The sequence below is a fragment of the Haliotis asinina genome, chromosome 8, assembly GCF_037392515.1.
Source record: "Haliotis asinina isolate JCU_RB_2024 chromosome 8, JCU_Hal_asi_v2, whole genome shotgun sequence".
Lineage (NCBI taxonomy): Eukaryota > Metazoa > Mollusca > Gastropoda > Lepetellida > Haliotidae > Haliotis > Haliotis asinina.
Window position 1 is genome coordinate 28687026 of NC_090287.1, and position 22124 is coordinate 28709149.

General features: G+C 35.3%; 1 protein-coding gene across 4 annotated transcripts in view; it reads left to right on the plus strand.

Moving 5' to 3' along the window:
- The window catches only part of LOC137293505 (serine/threonine-protein kinase D3-like), a 106088-nt gene that overhangs the window by 58518 nt on the left and 25446 nt on the right, over positions 1-22124 (plus strand). For 2 of the 4 annotated variants that reach the window (XM_067824082.1, XM_067824085.1), the window contains 5 exons: positions 4277-4372; positions 11380-11433; positions 17569-17695; positions 20532-20655; positions 21760-21837. In XM_067824082.1, the coding sequence (XP_067680183.1) occupies positions 4277-4372; positions 11380-11433; positions 17569-17695; positions 20532-20655; positions 21760-21837 (479 nt within the window). The remainder of the gene's footprint in view (positions 1-4276; positions 4373-11379; positions 11434-17568; positions 17696-20531; positions 20656-21759; positions 21838-22124) is intronic. The other 2 variants (XM_067824083.1, XM_067824084.1) reach the window with 2 other exon arrangements.

Here is a 22124-nt window from a genome sequence, read left to right on the forward strand (position 1 = left end):
TCATTTTATGACATTTCTACACACAATGCATTTGTAAACTTACGCCTTGATAGTCTCATTACCTGAGTATACTGGAACCATGATATTCCCATCACCCTGTTAACGGACACCTTGATTCTTCCAACCATCAGTACCTGCATAAACTTAAAACAGAAAAAGCTCCTGTGTAAACTGTTCATTATGAATAATCCACCATCTGAGAAAGGTGGGACTTTATTAATCAGCACCTTCATATGGGATGGAGTAATACTGTAAACTTCAAATAGTTTGAAGAATGTACAAGGCATCTAGTGTGAGCTATATCGTAGTGATGCAGCTATTGAGTACACTAGCACCTTCATATTCCTCAAGCCTTGAAATTCGCAACACCTGACTATACTGACACCTTCAAAATTATGACATCTATATATTCCCAACCCCTGTCTTGACAGTCTCTTTGATTATGTCTACACTAGCAGAGTGTACTGACACCTTCAAATACTGACGCCTATACACTACCAATGCTTGTCTTTACTGACTATACTACCACTTCAATATTCATTACACCTAAAGAAATGGGTCCCTGAATCTCCAAAACACTTATTGGCAAGTAGACTGACACCTTAGTTATCCATTGCCTTGGCAAACTGACACCTCAGTAATCTACAGCTGAGTAACCTGACATTAGTAATCCAATATGTGTGTCAACTTACACTGACATCAGTGTAAACTGACCCACCTGAATAATCCACCATCTAAGTAAACTGGAACTTCCCTCCTCACATCAGATTGACATTATATTACCCATGCATAAACTTACTCTTAAGAGTGCCCGAACATTTGTATAATGACACCTTGTTATTCCAACTGGGGACATCATAGTGCTCATAAATCTAACATTTCTACATACAAAGCATTTGGGAACTTACACCTTGTTATTCTCATTACCTGAGTATACAGGAACCATGATATTCCCATCACCTTGTTAACTGACACCTTGATTCTTCCAACCGTCAGTACCTGCATAAACTTTAAACAGATAAAGCTCCTGTGTAAACTGTCCATTATGAATAATCCACCACCCGAAAAAAGTGGGACCTTATTAATCAGCACCTTCAAAATACTGTATCAGTTACTCATGCACATTCTGACACCACAGTATGCCAGATGAAGGTTAACAGTCCAATAGCTAAGACTTCCACCCATACACCTCACCCCAATAAAATGCCAAAATTACAAAATGACATGCATACCTGACCGTAAATATACATTCTATAGACTAGAACAGGTATAAAAAAAAACCCAATCAATTAACTTTATTTCAGTATTGAAATATTCTGTGTAAAAAGAGAGGGGTACTGGCGGAACTCTTTCCATCCAATATAACAAATACTGTAACATCTATAGTAATTGACTCCTTATTGCACAAATGTCTGAGCAGACTGATACTGACAATAAAATAAAAAGGTTTAAATGAGGTTACAAGATAAAAAAACATACATGTACAGGTCAGTCTCCTCATCAATTATCCACGTGTTATACTGTCTTGATGCCATTTGGATCAGCTTTTCCTTGACCTATGCTTCATGTAAGCTTGATGCAGAAGTGATGTCACAATTTTCTTCTCCAGTTTTGATAACCAAGCACAGAATTTCTGCTGCTGTTTAGCTTGAACACAGCAACCGGCCAAATTACTGTTCTAAATTGAGAGTTTGGCATAGGTTCACATTACAAATAGTTCCCTCATTAAGTAAAGTCACTGATGTGTTGTAGATTGAGGAGGAGACTATGAAGCAGAATGGACATCTTGAGATACGCTTTCTTGTAGAGATCAGTGGGAAGCCTTTTGGCCTCTACAATTTGAGTTGTATTTTATATCTATGGCATCTATTTTTAGTTGCATGATACCAACAGTCTACTACATTGTTACTACCCTATATAGAGTTCCTTTAACCAGTATTGTGTCATTGTATTCGATGTCTGTTGTCAAACGTGACTGGAAAGAAGTTCTTGTGGTGAATGGGTCCAGGATAATGGAAAACATGGTGTGATGCCCTTTAGAGAGACAAGTGACAAACTTTCCAGAATTCCACGCTGGGTTTAATTTAGTTGTCTAAAATGGACTGGATAGTCAGAATTCGTTACTTTAATGACTTTACTTTCTTTCCACCATTGGGTGTCACCTTAAGGGCTGATGCTAATTTTTCTACATCGAATGATGTAAAGAGATGGCATTTATTGTTACCCTGCCTGGCCCTTGGCATAAAGGTGATAAAACAAGGACTGGTCTGCTGAGTTATATATTTGTATATTGAACTATGGCAGAAATCTTATAGGGCTAGGACTGCGAAGCAGACATTAGTCTGTTAGGACTAGTACAAGCGTGTACTGTACTATGGTTTTCATGCTGATATTAGCAACATTCCAGCAATATCATGATGGGGGACACCATGATCTCCACACACTAAACCTATGTATGGAATAGAACCTGTGTCAGCGGGAGAGTGAATGCTGTAACCACTGGGCTACCCCTCGTTTGTGAGCGTGCATGCATGCAAAGAGGGATTTTTCTAGAATTTCTAGTATTTCCAAGGTGGTATGATACAGCTGGATTATTGTTTGCAACATTAAGCATCCACATCCTTGAATTCAATGAAGGTACTGAAGTGATTAGAATAATACATGTAGTATTTGAAGTAGAGCACATTCAGAGTTATCTGTATAATCCTTGTGTTCAGATTGTTTGTGAAGACCAGGTTCTAGCTTACACATCAGTTGCAATTAGATGTAACAAATTGCCTCACACATTTCACCCACAAAGAGATGTGATTCTCCTGATATTTCTCTCCAAGACATACTTCTTACATAGCATCTTTGAATCCCAGACGAGAGCATAAGCCAGTGGCGGTGGAAGTCGATAGCCTATCTCATCAATTACAGAGGCTTATAATTAGTTCAGTACATTTGGCACCAAAGTGACTAGGGTACCGTCTTTTTAGAATAAGGTTGACAAAGAAGGAAAATGGAAATGCATTATGTAACTTCTAATTTTCAACAAAGCAAGTGACCTGTCTCTGGTAGTCTTTAATTCTGCCAACCTGTTTTCCTCACACTTGCCTGTTTCACACTATTTTTGTTGATGTAAAGGTTATAGTCGCACTGAACTAACTTGACATTTAGAACTTGGCTTCATTGATCATAGAGAACAGACATTCTTATGATTCTGAAGAGGGAAGCTGCCATTGTGTTAACTTTTGTCAAAGTAGTCATGTATGATTGGTTTGCACTGAATGATGTATTACTTTAATCCTAGATCCTGGTTGAAAGAAATTTTACTGCAATAGTTTCAAGTAACTTTTAATGGGTGCTCATTTGTCTACATCTCTTTTTTATTTTTCATCTTGCTGAAGAACATTTTATCATTTATTATTTAACTACAGAATGAATGCTTCTACAAATTAGTATTGTTAGTTAATGGAACATTTACTCAAGGCTTTTCTGTGAACATTTTGTTTAAGTGTTTTCAATTTGACAGTGTTTAAAAATCAATAATTTGCAACCATTTCTTGGTGGTAATGGAACCTAAATCTCATCATCTCTTAATGATTTTGTAATAGAATACTGCTGATCTTCAGGCAGACATCTTGATTTATTTCAATGGGTTTTGGTATAAACTATTTGGCCAACGAATTGAAACTATGAAGCTGCATCTTGACAGGACATGCTCCATTTCAAGATGTATGTTTCAGTTAATATTTCAGTGTTTTGATGTAGTGCAAGCTTTAGCCATGAAGTGATGAACTTCTAGCATTTTCTGTTTGTTTCCATGATTCATGATTACTCTGAAGGCATGTTTTATCAATTTTTAGGATCAAACATCTGATAGTTACTAGAAAGAAGAAAACACAGTTAAGAACACCAGTCTTACAAGAGACATATTGTGTGTTCAACTTAAAAAGAGTAAATTTATCTTTAAATTTATCTTCCTAAGGCCAACAAAATGTGTTAATACCAATCACAGTTTTGTACAGCTTTTTTTTAGACAAAACCATTTTGAAGACAATAACAATATTTGTATATTGGAGGGAAAATGTAGTTGTCTCCGGTATTAGAATCCCATTTTCACTGCAAATCAAACTTTCAGAAAAAGCGATGTCATGGCTCCACTTAATCCTAGGAGGTCATATGATTTTCAGTGCCTTATAAAGTTCACCATCCTGTAAACTTATGGGACAAGAGCAATATCATATCAGTTTCTATCCTGTTGAATGATTGTATATAATGTCTCTCATTTTAGATTGCAAGTTCAACTGTCATCGTAAATGTGCGCCATTGGTTCCAAATGACTGTGCTGGTGAGCTGCCGTACAGGATAGCTATGGGTGGGTATTACAGTGAGAACACTGATGTTACTGTGTCTATATACATTGCCTTTGTCAATACCACAATCAGAACAATTGTCTTAGCTCATTTGACCTTGTCAATCTGAGCTTATATCTTCCAGATTTGTCAGTTGTCCACTTTCTACACACTCCAGTGGGATTAATAATTCTAGTTGAATGTGTATTTTGTTCTTTAGGTAAATTTACGGTTGAGTATGATTTTATTATTTTAGATAATAAAGCATTATGAATCCATTTGGTATCGCTTTTGCAACTTTGTGGCTTTAGTGAAGAAGGCTGTGAAACAGGAAGAGTGCGCTAAAGACATTGAAAATCAAGTAATTCCATGGCATATTTCTGTTGCATGTTTATTTTCACAAACCTTAAAGACAACAGACTTTTGTTTTCTAGACACATTATGATTAGAGTTAGAATTGATCTTCATTAACCAATGCTTGTCGTACGAGGTAAAATAACGAGATGAGGTGGTCAGACTTGCTGACTTGGTTGACACATGTCACTGTATGCCAGTTGCATTGATCGATTCTGTTGATCACTCTATTGTCTGGTCCAGGCTTCATTATTTACAGATATAATATTGCTGAGTGCGGCATTAAACAACAAACCAGCCAACGTATCTGTTTTCCTGATAACAGAGTGAACAGGGCATGTTTTCATTTATTTGCTGATGAATGTCACTTACTGGTGTCTTGTATCATCAGCAATTTTTATGTTAGTGATTGAATAAGCATTCTGTGAAGTTGTTTTTGCTGACTAATTAATTGATGTATGGATTTACTCAGTGTAGCAGCTTACATATATATACCATAAACACCAAAAGTATTAAGGTCAGCTTTGCTGTTATTATACTAAAATCAACAACCAAAACATTCAGGGGTAGTCAGGAAGGGAGGAATCAAAGCAGCTTTCGCATTTTGACTAAATTCTCCCACATAATCTTACATAAAAAAGAGAGAGAGATCAATGGTGTAGTGTAATGTAATGTAATTTGTTTGTAGTGCTGCTTGCTATATACTGTAAACTGTCTTATTTCCGCACCTCTAAATTTTCGCGAGTGATGGTCACTAAGCCTTCCTATTTTTGCGAGGTGATCTTGTTACAGGGGCGTCTCTGAATGTTTTTACACGACACACAGATGCGTGACCATTGAGCTGTTATAAAATAAACAGATTTGCGAAGTGATCTAACAACAAATTAATGTAATTGATTTCAGAATTACTCCTTTTTAATTAGGTGTTAGAAAAATGAAAAAAAAACATGATTGAGCCATGTTAATCCAGATTAGCCCAGTGATGACACGTGATTGAGCAATGACACCTGTATTGTTAATGTGTTGTTGACTTACCTGAATAGAGTGTATGATATATCTATATTATCGCATGTTTATAATCTCGCGTCATGAAGTTTGACACGAAGTTCACGAAAATTAAACGGTCGTGAAAATTTGGCTGTTTACAGTGTATTTCAGTAGACAGGTATCCAAGTCAAATATATAGCTTGATTATGTTGTGAAACATGAAATGTACTATGAAAAAGGAAATAATCCAAATGTGATAGTCACTCTTAATAACCCACACATTGCTTTCCTTTTTATCACGATTCAGTTCATACCATGAACTATGTGCTAAATAGGGATGTCACCAACCACAGCCTTCAGTGTTTAACCCTTGTCAGGCACATGAAGTAACAGGTAGCATATATATATGACAGGTACTGTTATCCCTAAATGATTACCTAATTACAAAACAATAATAGCGGGAGATATGGTTGACAATTATGCTTCACAGATACAGTCGAACCCCGTTTAACCAGACGTTTTGGTTTCACTTGAAAATCTTCCGGATAGCGAGACTCCAGTTAACTGGATCAAACATCCAAAACGTGAAAATTAAATGGAAGCAAAAAATATTCATGTACGTCCGGATAGCGAGACTCCGGTTAACTGGATCAAACATCCAAAATGTGAAAATTAAGTGAAAGCAAAAAATATTCATGGACGTATATCAATAAATCAACAGTCAGTAGCAATAACAGTGAATCATCATAACATATAAGTGTACCGATAATACATGGAAGGTGAAACGTAGGTTACCATTTGTCAAGTTGTCTCGGACGTAATCGTGTAGCGTGTGGAGCTTCAGATGGTAAGTTAGATGAAAAACATAAATCGATGACACAAAGTTTCTATTTTGCCAATTGCATATTCTTTCGTTAATTTTAAATGCCCTAAAAACATACGACATCGTATCGAATTTATGCGGTCTGCAGAAAGTAAATTTCTGGACAGGATCACATGACTTAGATCATGTGGCAAACTATTTTTAACTTGCATCGCGACAGATAGGAGGTTTCGATTTATAAGTTTTATATACAGTACTATTACCGTGTAGTTTCCCTTAATCCTACTTAACATGTGTTTTCGTTACTGATGTGATGTTCTCACACGCGCCAAATCCTAATGAACAATGCGAGTGACACGTGTCACTAGTGTTTTGATGGCTAATTAATCAATTCACACCAAATGCCTTCTGATAGATTAAGAAATCACATACTCGTGCGGTAAACGTATTGACGTGACGCTAACACATGCATGTTGCACAGATCTCTCCATCCGCATAACTGGATAAGTTTTCAATAGAAATGTATGGGAATGGTTTGAAAATTTGCCGTCCGGGTCCGGAAGCGCAGGGTCCGGTTAAGTGAGTACAATTATTTCACATAACAATCGTCCGGAAGGCGGGGTTGCCGGATATGTGGGGTCCGGGTAAACAGGGTTCGACTGTATTTGTATCGTTGTTAATAGGGCAGGGCAGTGGGTGGCTAAGGTGTTAAAGCATGCACTTGTCATGCCAAAATAAACCCAAACATAATCAATATTAATACAAGGCACAGTACACACATAGGGACATTTTGTACACCCTAACTTGATGCACAAGATAATTGGTGACATTTGATTGATGTATTGAAGGCAGTTGTTAGTAAATACTCCTCCAGGTTGTGAACCCTGTCAATTGTAAGCTTATGATTGTACATTCACATTACTAGGCAGTCCTAATGTATTGCCTCTGCCTTCCTGGGAAATAAACTTTTCTGGAGGTCATGGTCAGCAGGACAAATTATTGATGATGTTTGCAAAGTTTATGCTACCTCATTTGCAAAAATAGGAATTATGTGTGTAAATCTTCAGTTGTGACAGCAATAATGTGTGGAAAACACATGTTTAGTGTGTCTTTTTATTGATTATTGTCAATGAAAAAAAATTTTATCCCAGATCAGTAGGATGCCTTAAACATATGGTGTTGAGTATTTATTGTATCATGGAAATTGTAGTACAGCTTTCTTATGATAATGTGGAGTCAATTCATAAGGGGAAAGTTTGTGTTGGTAAAGAACAATCTGTGGCTGCATAGAAATATAATATTGGCCAAACATTCCAACCAAACAATCAAAGATCAAGAGAATATGATAATGTCATTGAGGTTTGAAGTAAATACAGCTAGTTTAATACCTCACTACACCCATGATGGGTTATGTAATATAGGTGAGCTTCTGTACCTATCCCTGTGTTTGAGTGTGTTTGTCTGAACATGTTTTTTTAACATGATGTAGGCTAGTGCTACCTTCCAGGGTATTGTTTGTTATTTCTTTCAGTTTTGTATGCACATTTACTTTTGTAGTTGATAGATGCGAACAGTTGAAATATCTATTTGCTATTATATGTTTTTTTCAATCATTTGGCATATATGCTATGTTGTTGTCTAGTGGTTGTCAAGTCTGAAGCATTACATGAGCAATTTGTGTGGGGATGAAAACATAACTACCAACATATTTCTCACAATTTGTTTATTTTTCTTTTTATCCTAAAATCTTAAACAGAAATGGACTATGGTAAGCTGAACCATGCCCCCTTTCTGTTTCTTGCTAATGACCTGCTTCATTCTATACAAAATACAATATATTCATAAAGTTCAAGTTTGTTAATGGACTGTTTTCTGCTAAATGTGGATAATATATAAAGACATAAAGTAATTTCAATTTTCAAACTCTCTCAAGACTTAATGTTTATATTTTACTTGGTTATGTGCAGTGAGTAAAGATATAAGGAAAGAATTGAGAATCATACTTGCCAGAAACTGAAGCTGATGTTGTACTTCTTTGTAATGACACAGATTTTCAGTAAGATCATATATGTATTGTAGTAGCACATTTTTGTAGTAGAATCTTGGGATTTATATATATTGGTTGTGAAAATTGAAGATTAATTGTGTTTCACTGAAGATTATGTATTCGTTATAAGCGGTAATGTTTTAGTTATGTATTGTACATTAACAATAAACAAGTTGGTCTCTAATTTTTTGTACCGACAAATGTTCCGATGTTAAAAGTTATTGTTGGTATTGAATTGAAACCTATTTGTTGAGAAGGGAGACCTTTTTCGTATAATAATAACATATGAAACAATAATGATACAGAATAAACGTGCACATAGACTGCCTTTGTTCTGTCTGGATACTTTGTAGATAAAATGAACCAAAAACTCTGTCTACGGAATACATGAAAGTGCTGCTGTAATATGGATATATGTGAGAGTGATAGGTGTGGAGTGTATCATGTTTTCCATGACAATCCTACTCAGCTGTCCACATAATAGTCCTAGCACTTTGGAATGCTCAGTATTTGGGAAGTAAAAGCAGAACTGTGAAACAATGACAGCCCCCTAGTCAAAGTGGAACAAATTATTTAGTTGGACACTGTTTTCCTTGATAGTGCAACATTTGCTGAAAGAATTTTTTCAGATGGATATTTTCTTTTCCCTTTTGTAATAACATGTTCTCCAAAATGGTTTTTCACTCAGTATTTTTATTTTAAAAAATCATTGCTTAGAGGTCATATTTTCTGAATATGTTATTTCAATAGATTCTGTAAATCTGAATTTTACGTAGATTTTAGTAATAACAGGGTTTTAACAATGAAGTGACAGGTTTACAGCAGGGTTCAAACAGGACTTCCTCAGCACAGCCACATAAGTTCGATTCTCCAGATATTAACACTGTTTCTGAGCTAAGGTAGTGCTAAGCTGCTTTTGTGCAGGAATCACTGTTACACATTTATCACAGGTTGTATCAGCACTTGAAGTTGTGACTTGGGTTTAGTAATGGATGAAGAGAATTATCACCTTGTTGTATAGAAACATGATTGCATGAAGCCATATACATGTATGTTATCATACAACTTGTAGTCTAGCTCAACACAGTGGTAGCTGCACTTGCAACAGTAGTTTGGGGTGACTGGGTGACCTGGTGGTTTGTGTGTTCACAAGTCCTGGGTTTCATTCTGTTTCATGGTGAAATATGGAAAATGTGTAAAATGAAAAAAGAAAATTAAATGTTTAAGAATAAATAAATAGAAGCAGTAAATTAAAGTGAAATCATATGTTTGTATTTTACATACGTGATCATTTTACTGTGGTAATGTTTATCAAAATGAAACTGCTTGATCTTTAAGATGTTTTGTTTCAAATCCTCAACTTTTGCATCATTATTTATGCTTGAATGTTCAAAACTGTATTTTCAATATATTTATGTTTGTTTGTTTGTTGATTTTACTTCAGCTTGAGAGTTATAGTACATGTTATGAGATGCTTGCTTACAATATTAAATGCTTCATGTGCATGGGAAATTAATTGATTTAAGTATCGAAAACAATGTTTTTTATAATATAAGTTTATCAGTGTTTTGGTTTTCAGGATTTATGTGATACCTTTATCACTGGTTTAGTTTTGAGCTAACAGTTTTTTCTTTGGATAAGTTTTCTTCTACCATTTTGATCAATAATACAGAATTAAGATTTTCATTTGATCACTGTTACAAGTCTCATGTTACCATTTTCATGACTCAAACATGATTAAGGTATCAATGTCATTGTGGGTACAATATTTCAGGAACCAATATAATCCCAGGTTACAAGAATGTGATATGATTTAATTAGAATTAGGATACCCACAGTGCTTGAAATAACTGTTCAGTAGATAACAGTGTTTGTTAGCAAGTTGAAACATTTCAAGTTTGACATTAACCAAAATGCAGATATTTCAGAAACTGAAAAACAAATACTTTCACTATAGACTTTGTATATTAGATAAAGCTTGACCATACAAAGAGATTTCATAGCTAGTGACCATTCTGTAAAACTGTATGTCAGAGAATTCTGAAATTTTTAACAAGTGTTGGTTAATAATATGATGAAACCTTCAGTACTTAGAGATAATTTACTTCAGTATTTAGAGAGAATGGAAATGTGTAGCTTACAAACAATGTGACGACTTCATTGTGTGACGTGGCAAACTGATTGATATTTGCATGAGTGGTATGCTTTGAACATGTCACCTTCATATCATTGCCAGCTCTATAGGTCATTCCATGGTAATATGCATATATTGGGATAATAAGAGCCCCAGATAAGTTTGCATACAAATGCTGAATAAATCTCTATAAATCATTGAATTTTGAATTGCTTATAAACAGATATAGATGAAAATGTTATCTGGTCCAAACAGGATTATTAATAGATCACTCCCATATATCTGTAGAGTTGTTCAGTGCAGCGTTTAACAACATTCAAACCAAACCAGTGGTGTAGGTAACTTACATGCTGCCTTCATATCACTGGAGTACAGGAGCATAATGTTGAACAAGCAAGCATCTTCATTGAAACAGGGGGTTGGGGCTTTGATAGACACTGATGTAATGCAGGGATATTGTACAGAATGAATACATGACACCTTGAAATGGAAGGTGCTCAACTGACTGATGGAATGTTTGATCACAGGACTTTTTACCAAAATTCATGCATATTCATGGGCTAGAACACCCTTCAAGACTGAAAGGGGTTTTGTCCATGAATATGCATATATTTGGTCTCGAAGGATGCTTTGGTTCATGAATATACATGAATTATGCAAAAAATCCTGTGGTGTGATAGCCATTGTTTCTCTGCAGACACACAACAAATAGTCCGAATTGATGACTATGTTGAAACATTTGGCAGTCCAGGTTGGTTGATCACTTGTAGTTAGAATAACATAGATGCTTCTAGTAGTCATGCTATTAAAATATTGTTTTCTGATTAACACCTGTCTAAATCTGTTCTACTACATTACACAGTTTTGTTTCATGACAATTATGGAAATGAGTTTTGCACACAATAAAACACTACAGGTACCCAAGTGGTTAAGGTATTGCAATATGTTGGGTAGAGTTATGTCCAATAGCAGTGCAAGGATCACAGACTTGACTCTGTTATAACCTTTGGTTTTGCTTTCATATTTGTGACTGTGGGTTTCACCAAAATGTTGCCATGGCCTCTATCATGTTAGACATCAATTCTTCATTTATCTCACACTGTGTGGTTTAACTGTTATCTGTTCAAAGAAGTTACACACAATTCACTCATTCTAGGCTCAGGTTATTGAATACAGATTATTATTCAATTTTAATTTTTTTTTATTGTAGTTTTAGTCGTATCTCAAGAATTAATTACATGCTCATTTTAAATAAATCACAACAAAGATAAATGTAAGAAATTTGTAATAAAACAAACTTTAAGATTTCAAATTCTATCCTAACACTTTTGTTTAGGAAAGTAAAACTCCAATCGTCATTCCATCCCTGCTTGAGGCTCTTTTCTATGAGGCAATGCTGCATTGCCATAGCATATAGCAAGCTTTTCATTTCCATATGCATTAAATGTTAGCATTACATCAGTGTGCACTGAAAGGTGCAGTGACGGGATAACAAATGGTTACTTTCCCTGTTCTCTTGTCATGTTATGGATGTGGCAGTAGTTTGCGTGTTTTGCCTTGACATGTGCAAAGGTTGTCAGTGAAAATATTCAATTTTTAATGAAACATCTGCACAGTTTCACTTGTATGTATTTACCATAGACTATAAGCAGAGGCTAAGGATATGGAGTGCTTTTGTGTTATGAAATAACTCAGAAAATTGGAAATAGCTGTACACACATTTTCCTTCTGAATTTCCTGACAATCAGGTTAGAAATGTCCAATACAAGAAATTGTGAATTCTGCACAAGAGAGACGTTACATTTCATGGCATCAGCAATGATCATCGAAGTAAGTAAAGGTGACATGGTGTGATTTGAAATAGAATTCACTTTTGGTTTTAAAATGATATTGACTTGAATCTTGAATAGAATTAATTTAATAAGTAACAATACACAATGCACAATTTCTTAACCAAATAGTTTGCCTCAGATATTTGTAACTTTATCAACTTGTGTTGATATAATTGTTATCAAAAGAAAGGAGGGTGAGATTCTATTTTTCATATAAAATAGCTCATTACATTTCAGTGAAAATGTACATATCAGAACACAGTTCCACCGTTGTATATAATTAGAGATGCAGAGCAGTGATATCATAGCATTGTGATGTCATCAATATTAAGACATCAAAGCATTGTGATGTGATCAGTTGTTTCATGTCATAGCATTATGAGATGTCATTGGTATTGTAAATGATAATGTCAGGGTATTGCACAAAATCTACTATCAAAGTGATATATCTTTGGAGATATCATTTGCTCTTACACAAGTATTATCTCCAATGGAACAGTTTTGATGGTACAGTTAAATGCATGTATGATGCACTCACCTGGGCAGATGTGTTATGTTGGAAACAGTTCTTTAGACAAGAAAATATGGCAATTAAATACATTTCAGTCCCATTTATTTGTTATTTTACTGTAATCAGTGATAATGAATTAGATATTTTAAAATGCCTCATATTAAATCATAAAACAACAATACATGAATCGGTTATTAAAACTCAAAACTGGTATGTAATATGTAGAATTTCTTTCATGCTATTCATTGCATACATTCAATTGCATAGATTCAATGGTGATTAGATGTTTGACTTGCAGTAGCACAAAAGCTTCATCTTCCAGCCTGAAAAGTTACCATGGTGACCAGCACAAGCTGATTCAAATAGCACCAAGAGTCAATTTATCAGGACAAGCTATGCTTGTCATACAATGTGACAAGTTAGTCGGGTAGTGAGGCTAATTCCTTGCCATCATACCCTGACCTGAAAAGTTGTTCATTATATCATGCTCTGGATTATCTGGTCCACACTGTTTTATTTGCAAAGTGCTGGATTGCACAAAAAAAGAAACAAAGCATCAAAACAATGAAAAACCCAGAAAATAACCCAAACACTCCCAGTTTCAATATTAACTTCCAATAAGAGTTAGTATATTTGAATTTCAAAATCATACAAACCTTAATCTTAGATTATTCCATCTTTATGTGAAGCACGTTGCTTAGATGGGACTAATTATAACTAATGGTCACCAGTACTCCTTATGCTGCACGTAACAACGGAAATGACAGATGTCACTGTCAGCATTGAGTGGCAGATGATTTGTAGTTCCATGTACATTACATAGTATCTACCCTTGTTGTCTCCTTGACACACTAAGCAAGAGATACATCCTGAAATAGTAGACACATTCACTCTCATCAAATCTGAAAATCAATAAATGAACATCATTTTCTACTGTCTCTTAGAAGTAGGCTATCTTGAAATGACATGAAAAAGTAGACTGCCCCTAATTGACTTAATGTGTAGGTACCATTAACAGACAAAGAAAATGAATGCAAGCAACTAGTTTGTTATTTTGTGAAATGAAGAGCTAACCTAAAAAAATGAGGAGAGCTTTGAATGTCACATGTTGACTTGAGGGCTTCTATATATTCCTTCACTTCCTTCTTTTTCTTGTGATCTCATATTTAAGTGCAAAGTAAGTTTATATCAGGAATTATTTGCCAAGAAGAAATTTTCGTTTAAAAACTCTAACCTCAGGCCTGTAACAACATTTACTTTTGCACAAGTACTTTAAACCAAATAACATGAACAATAGTTCATCACTGACTATTAAATACAACCAAACAGATGGTCAAGGAATAAAATTTCATACTTATAAATTTTCTGTTTGCATTTTTAGGCTCTGAAAACTGTTAGTACCTTCCTATATTTATGACTGTTTTTTATATTTCTTATATTATTCCCATCTTTCCAAATCTGTTACCTTAACCTTTAGCCAGCTGAATTAATTTCAGCATTATGCATTGTTTTGGTCATTTTGAACAGTCAGTCTGCCATTAAGTAAAGGACAAGTGAAAAAATATTTGACACATTAATGCCAATAGAAAATTGAATATTATCATCTCAAGATATATTGATAATTTCAAATATACAGAGGTTAATGACAAGCCAAACATAAATAATGTAAATTTTCCTTAATTACTTGATTGACAGTGAAATGCTTTTCATATAAGGAACCTGAGTAAACTTATTTCAACATTCTTATACCTAATGGATTAAAATTAAGGCATGTATACAGAACAAATAATGATTTATAAGATATAATTTCTTGTCACTTGTCAATATTCCCTCAAAAAACATTTATTTTTTTACATGTACCACTTACTCATATTTAACAACAGACACCAAAGTATCTTATCTATCAAACTCTTCCATTGAAACAGTCATTGGACTACTAGTGCTGGTGTTACATTGGACTACAAGTGCAGGTGTTACATCAGTTTCTTTGCTTCTGAAGTCACAACCCTTACCATCTGGAAAACACTTTCCATGTATGTCTTTCCTAAAAGTAAAGGATGTTTGGCAAAAATGATGATTAAGGAGGGAGTGGTGCTTAACCTTTGCTCTGAGTATGTTGCATATAGGTTTTGAACATAGTTTGCAGGTATCACCTTGAATCCATAGCCTGTATTTCTCGTTCTGCAGTTTAAGAGTCTTGTACCTGAGTTTTAGGGATACCTCATTGGTACTTCACCTCCACTAGTATTTTGGGTTTACTCACCTTTGAACAGATCTCATTTGTATCACATTGTGTCAGCATAATAAAGGATGATGGAGCTCAAGTGACACAGGTTCTCTGATACCTTGGTGCAACAGGTAAAACCCAGAACACAGGTTTGATGCCAGTGAATCAAGGATGATAGTTAGGACATTTGTTTGCTTTATTAAAAGCTATTGGCTGGTTCCTTATAGATGCTAGGTCATATTGCCTTCACAATAAACAAGACACGAACTCATGTAATAATTGCTCCCTTCACCTAATTTCCTGCAGCTATACCATTTGTAAGAAAAACCACAAAAATGTGGGTTATAAATGATCTTCAGCAACCATGGTGATGCTTGCTATAAGAGGTGACTAATGGGATTGGGTAGCCAGGCTGGCCAGGCTGGCTGACTTGATTGTATCCCAATTACATAGATTGATGCTCATGCTGTTGATCACTAGATTATCTGGTCCAAACTCCATTATTTACAGACCACTGCCACATAGGTGGAGTACTACTAAGGTTGGCGTTAAACAACAAACCAACCAACCTATTCTTTGTAAAACTAAAAGTTTGGATTTGGTAAGGTAGAGAGGTAGCTAGGTATATACAAACTGCATAACAATCTGTAATAGACACAAGGTTACTGTGTCTCACTTGGGTGTCTAACAGAGGAAGTAAAGTGTATATTGGTACTGCTTAGGAAGGGAAATTGCAAAGTATTAGACATTGCAGTGACCCAACTCCTAGTAAAAGCCCCTGTGCTAGGATGATTTAAACATATACCGTGTTGCGGTGAAAGTAAAGGGAATGTTAATACTATGAATGGTTTCAGTGTGAATGTTATGAATGTTTCAGGATATGGAAAGGATGTAATGATGTTAATTAGTGAAGGAAACAACAGTGCATCTAACAGATATCCAGCTTTTGTTGAGTCATTTTAAAATATCTTTTACATTCATAAATAAATGATGTTGATACATAGCATCTTTCTAGTAGATATTTCAGTTGGTAATATTAACACAATGCGGCAGTCGATGTTGTTTACTCTCAACACTACCCTTTGCTAATTTGTCAAGCACTAACTACCAGCTAACATCTCTTGCTCCAGCTTACCTGCCAACTCATTAGTATCTCACGTCATATAGTGCAGATCACTGCTAGCATTGCCAGCATATGCTATGTTAATCTTGTTATCTAGTCTGCTTTATCTGTGTAGTTTTGTCATTATTTGAAGAATGTGTTTTTATATTAAAGCTAAAATGAGTTTCTCTTACTTCTGTCATGTTTATAATTACGTAATTTGTAAATTTGAGTAAGATCATTTTATTTTGGGTCATAATGTTTGTTTTTAGGAAAGTATTATCTTATTCAACTTATGTTCTACATGTTAGGTACTGTTGATGGATATGTCCATTGCATTATGCAAAGCCTGGTGTTGCAGCTGTTATGGACTGTTCTCTATGGTGTGTGATTTGAATGACAACTCGGAAATGTCCTTCATTAAGCCATGCTTTTCAAAAGAAGCCTCTAACAAGATGGCAGTCAAGACTCAGTGGCTTGTTCCATGAGGGTCATCATGTCACTGTTGTTTTGTTCAGGGCTTGAGATGTCAGTTTCTGGATTGGATTTTTCCAGATTGCATTGTTCAAGGACTGCCAGCATGTAGTTTTCTGAGTGTGGCTTAAACAACTAAAAGAAATAATGGGCCTTTTTTTACTCTTCTGTTCGTTATCTTTCCTTATATCAATCCTTATTATTATTTCCACACTTCTGAACAGTGTTTTCAATAGTTGTGTTGTGTAAATGTCTATACAAATTCAATAAAATTCAGATTCTTTATAATTTGAAATATTGAGATAGAAATGGTAAGACAGAATTGAGATAGTAATAGTTTTCAGGAAATAGTCAGATTCTGGTCACTGCTGATCTGGACTGGTTTCTTTTCCACTTTATACATTCATTTTGAGATAATTGATGCTTTATTTGACCCGTTTTCAAGCGAATGCAATCTATATACAGAACAAACTATAAATTAGCCATCTCCTTCATATGAAGTAGGAAATTATGTTGAACCATATGACCTTAACAGATTCAAATTACATTTTCAGGGCAAACGTTAATCAAAGATGTTTATTAGTGGACAAAGTCGGTATTCAGATATTAATATGGAGTAGTAGGTTGCAAGTTGAATACGACTAATGTTGTTTGTTGAAGACATACTTTAATGTTTCTCCTACTTGAAGACAGATTAACCACTAATTTGTTATGTGTATTTTTATCTTTGCTTCAATCAGAAACTGAGAGCTTGATTGAGCCAGACATTACTGAAGGTGACCAAGATGAATTCTCAACTCATGGTGATGAAAACTGCCAACAAGAATTTGAGGAAAATGAAGACGGACAACAGAAGCCCCCTCTGAGGTAGATTCTATAGTGCACTCAACCTCATTATATGTGTGTTTTATATCAAGTCAGGTGTAAGTACCTCTTGTGTGAGGTATGTTCACCCATTGTGTCAGGTATGTCTGACCTATGTGTGAGGTATATGCACCCATTGTGTCAGGTATGTCCACCCATGTGTCAGGTATGTCCTCCAATGCATCAGGTGTGTCTACCAAAGTGTCAGGTATACCTACCCCATGATCTACATTAATTACCTGAACCAATTACCTGAATAATTACCTGAACCATACTGTCACAACATTCAAAATTTCTCATGTAACCAGACCCACTTGAAATCTAGTTCACTAAAACAAATTTGTTAGCAGTTTGTTCAGAGGCATCAATGAGGTGTTTGCAGCACTTCTCACTGTGCCTTTGCATAGATAACCAAACCTACTTAATTCTTGTTGATGTCTTTGTATAACAATCCATCACAAGATGGTCGGTGAGTCTGTGTTATTATAAGATCCCCTTGCTATTTTAACCAATATGGATAGGGTGTTACTGCGTGTCATGTCAGGACAGGAATAGTTGTAGTGGGTGTTAAGTGACTTTTATTTCAGTTGAAAATTCAGTTTGTGGAATATTTTGCCTCTTGAAGACAACTATGTGTAGCAGCAAGTTCTTATGTAGTTTAAAGGTCACATGCAACAAAAAAAACCGAATAAATTTAACACACAGTCATCACTTATTCATGGTATATAAAATGAATTGCTGTTTAAGAAAAAACAAATAAACAGAATTATAAGCGTATAATCGCAAATCATATGTGCAATATTTTATACTTGGGTTTACCTCCCTCAATGCGAAGCAGCCGCGATAACGAACCCAGTCAAAGCCGGTGGGTGTGCACTCAAGTACAGTATAACGAAGCCTTTTCATTGGCCACTGGTTCATTTGCCAATACGCTTAGCTGGTTCTTTGTCTGTGTATCAGCCCAATTTTGTCATTGCATTTTGTTTATGGTCTATAACCTGATAGGTGTTCATTTCAAATTACGTGTAGTCATTGATTGAAGTTGTGCATTGCATATTGTCATTAGGAGACAAATAGGTGTGAATAAACCAAACTTTGAGTTTTCTCTGTGACATAGTCTGCTTATCACAGTCATGATGTATTTTTATGCAACAAGCTGATTATTTACTTGTTTGTGTACACAACCAGGATTAGACTGCTGCTCATGACCTCATACTCCGGGCAGGCATACTTTTTCAAGCTCTGCGAACCTATTCACTCATACTGCATTATGAGCGCAATGCAGTGTAGCTGTGGAAGCCACTGGCAGAAAATTAGTGGACTTTTTTTCATCGTGTTTCTTTTTTCATTTTTATAGGTTGAATTGGCATTTTTGATGATTTGTTTCAAAAAGGTATCAGAATCAGCGAAGTTTTACATCTGCATCTGTTTTTTGTTGCATGTGACCTTAAAGGAAGGCCAAAGATTGTAACTCTCAAGGTGGAAACTTAAGCCATCTAATCGGTTTCAATCCCGTGCATAGCCAAACAGTTGTTTTCTTTATATATTATGGCCAGATATGATAAACCCAACCATTAAACAAACTGGAAAGGTATTATCTTTTGCTCTACAAGAGGCCCTGGGTACAATTTCTCACATGGGTAAAAGTCACCCGTTTCTGGTGATCCCCTGCTATGATATACAGTGGAAGCTGTCTAAACCGGCACTAATCGGAACTGAAGATATAATCCAATTTAGACAATGTGCCAGATGTGCTATGATATAGCTGGAATATAGATAAGTAGATTAAAATGAATACTTACTCACTATTTCACTCTTGAGGACATGCACAACTTTGTTTGCTTTGCTTTCCCATCATGCAACAGTTTGCAGTTTTTTACTGTCGCTATTGGAGTCAAGTTTGGATTTGCATTTTGTGGTGCTGTTTTGCTTTCTTTGCATTGTCCATTAGTAATGCACTGATATATATTTAGATGAGATGTAAATATGATCAGATATTATTATGTTGTCTCTTAATCCCATACATTTGGAATATCGTATCCTTTTTATATGATGTACTAAGGACCACACTCTCAAAGCATGTCTATCAATCTGTCACAAGGTAACAAGTCTGTAGCAGCAGGTGGTTGTGGGGTTTATGAAAGGATATTATATTGCAGGTAATTTGTGACATTTTTAAAACTCTCTGAGACAGCAGGTTAATAAACGAACTACATGAATGATGCGTGGTGATTGAATTACCTGTAAAACCCATTTGTGTCAGGTACTCATCAACAGAATATGTCAACTCATATCACATTGATTGGAGTGTGCAAAAATATGTTTTATTTTTGCTTGTCTTGCTGATAACTCCACATTACAAAAATGAAAATATTTATGCCTTTAAATATCATTTGTTTTTAAAGTGGTCTCTGAAATAAAGGTTGTATGATTTTAAAGACAAGATAAGTAATTGCTCCATAAATGATATATTTTTCCATCGCTGAAAACTTTGAGAAAAATTGAGAAACATGTTTCTTAACATGTTATATCACTCACATGCGGTTTTTGGTAGGTCATTTTATAGACCAAGAATTAGAACTGAATTCTTATGTATTTGAATGGTTATACCAACAACAGGAAATGAAATATTAAGTATGTAGTCTATTGGGAGTAGATGCATTTTTAATCTCAAAACGGAAACAGTGTCAGTTCTAGTACTGGTATCCTCTGCCCTAATATTGCTGGAATATCAAAGTGATATGAAACCATTAGTAATTGCACCTTCCCTCACTCACACTCTCACTCTTATATGAGTGTCTGATAAATCATAGCCACATAATGTTTGTCTGTTGTATAGTCCCACCCAGAGCAGCAACATCCCCCTGATGAGAGTGGTACAGTCTGTCAAACACACCAAGCGGACAGGGTCCAAAATCATCAAGGAGGGGTGGATGGTACACTTCACCAACAGGGATCATGTTGTAAGTACTAGCGGTGACTGCAATGTTCTGAGGCTAACCATCTTTGGTATATAGTACCCCTTTATCAGACTGAATGTCTTTCCATTCTTGACATATTGCATTTGAACCAATCAGGAGCAAGAAGCATTTCTTCAGCATGCAACTGACTAGGTATATTCTGTTGAACAAAATAGTCTGAATTTGCTCCTGTGCTGTCATCAAGTATCTCCAACAGAAAGTAGAGTCTCCAACAGGTGCCCCAGTGGGCAAAAGGACAAGGTATGACAGAGACCCTTATTGGCCCCTCAACATGTTATGATTATAAAAATTTTACAACATGATATTTTTAGCATGAAAAGGGCTAAATTAATTGTTGAAGTTACCTCCAATTGCTTTTTATGTTTTTAGTGTTGTTATTTTTGCTCCTTGAAGACCTCAAAGTTAACATTTTTTACAATATCTTCTAGAAACCTACATGTTCTGATTTTCAGAGTGATAAAAAAGTGTGAGCAAAAGCATGACCCATCCCAATTTTTTCACCACATATGAAGAGAGTAAATTAGAATGCACACCTAAAAATTGACCCATGGATTACATTTGCAAAGAATGTTGTGAATAATAATGTTTTCATCCAATTCTGTTAGTGGGCCCAAAACCACCCTTATCGTACTATGTCCTTTACGCTGGTCCTGTGGTTTGTGACTTGTAAAAATTCATCAGGACCACAAAGTTTGCAGTGACTAGTTTAAATGAATACAATAGTAATACAGACTGCCACCATGTAGCTGGGATATTGCTGAATTCTGTGTTAAACAACAACAAATAATATGCAGCTTGCTCTTTATGCAGCTGAAACTGGAGACTGAAATATAGAGACAATACACCACCTCATAACGTTGGTTCACATCAGAGTTGTTGCCCAGGCTTGATGCCTCTTCCTACAATAATGATACTGATATCAGTGTATCCAGGATATTTAGTATTTGGAAATCAGTGTTACTGAACATGGATTTCACTTTACTATTGATATGCCTATATTTTTCATATTAACTGAAATGGAAAGTTTTTATGAGATATTGAGGAATTTTATAATATTGTTTTGAAACCCAACCTTTTTTCTTTTAGAGAAAACGACATTACTGGAGACTTGACACAAAAGCTATCACTATGTTTCTGAATGAAAATACTTCAAGGTACTTCAAGGTAAGTGTCTTTTTTTTTATTAATACAGGATTATTCACAGAACATGTGGTGTAAGCCTTTTATAATTCCCCATTGTTTCCTAAAGCGGTTATAGGAACTGATAAATGTGAAACTTGGATTCCTGATGAGTTTGATCATTGGTTTCTCAACACCATACCCATGATTCTGGTTTTAGCTTAAGAGAAAACTGTTAGTCTATTTTTAAGTTAAAGGAGTGCATGATGCTAGCTTCTAGTGTACTGGAATATGGAGTCCCATTAGGCTGCATAAAAAAATTATATGTTTCT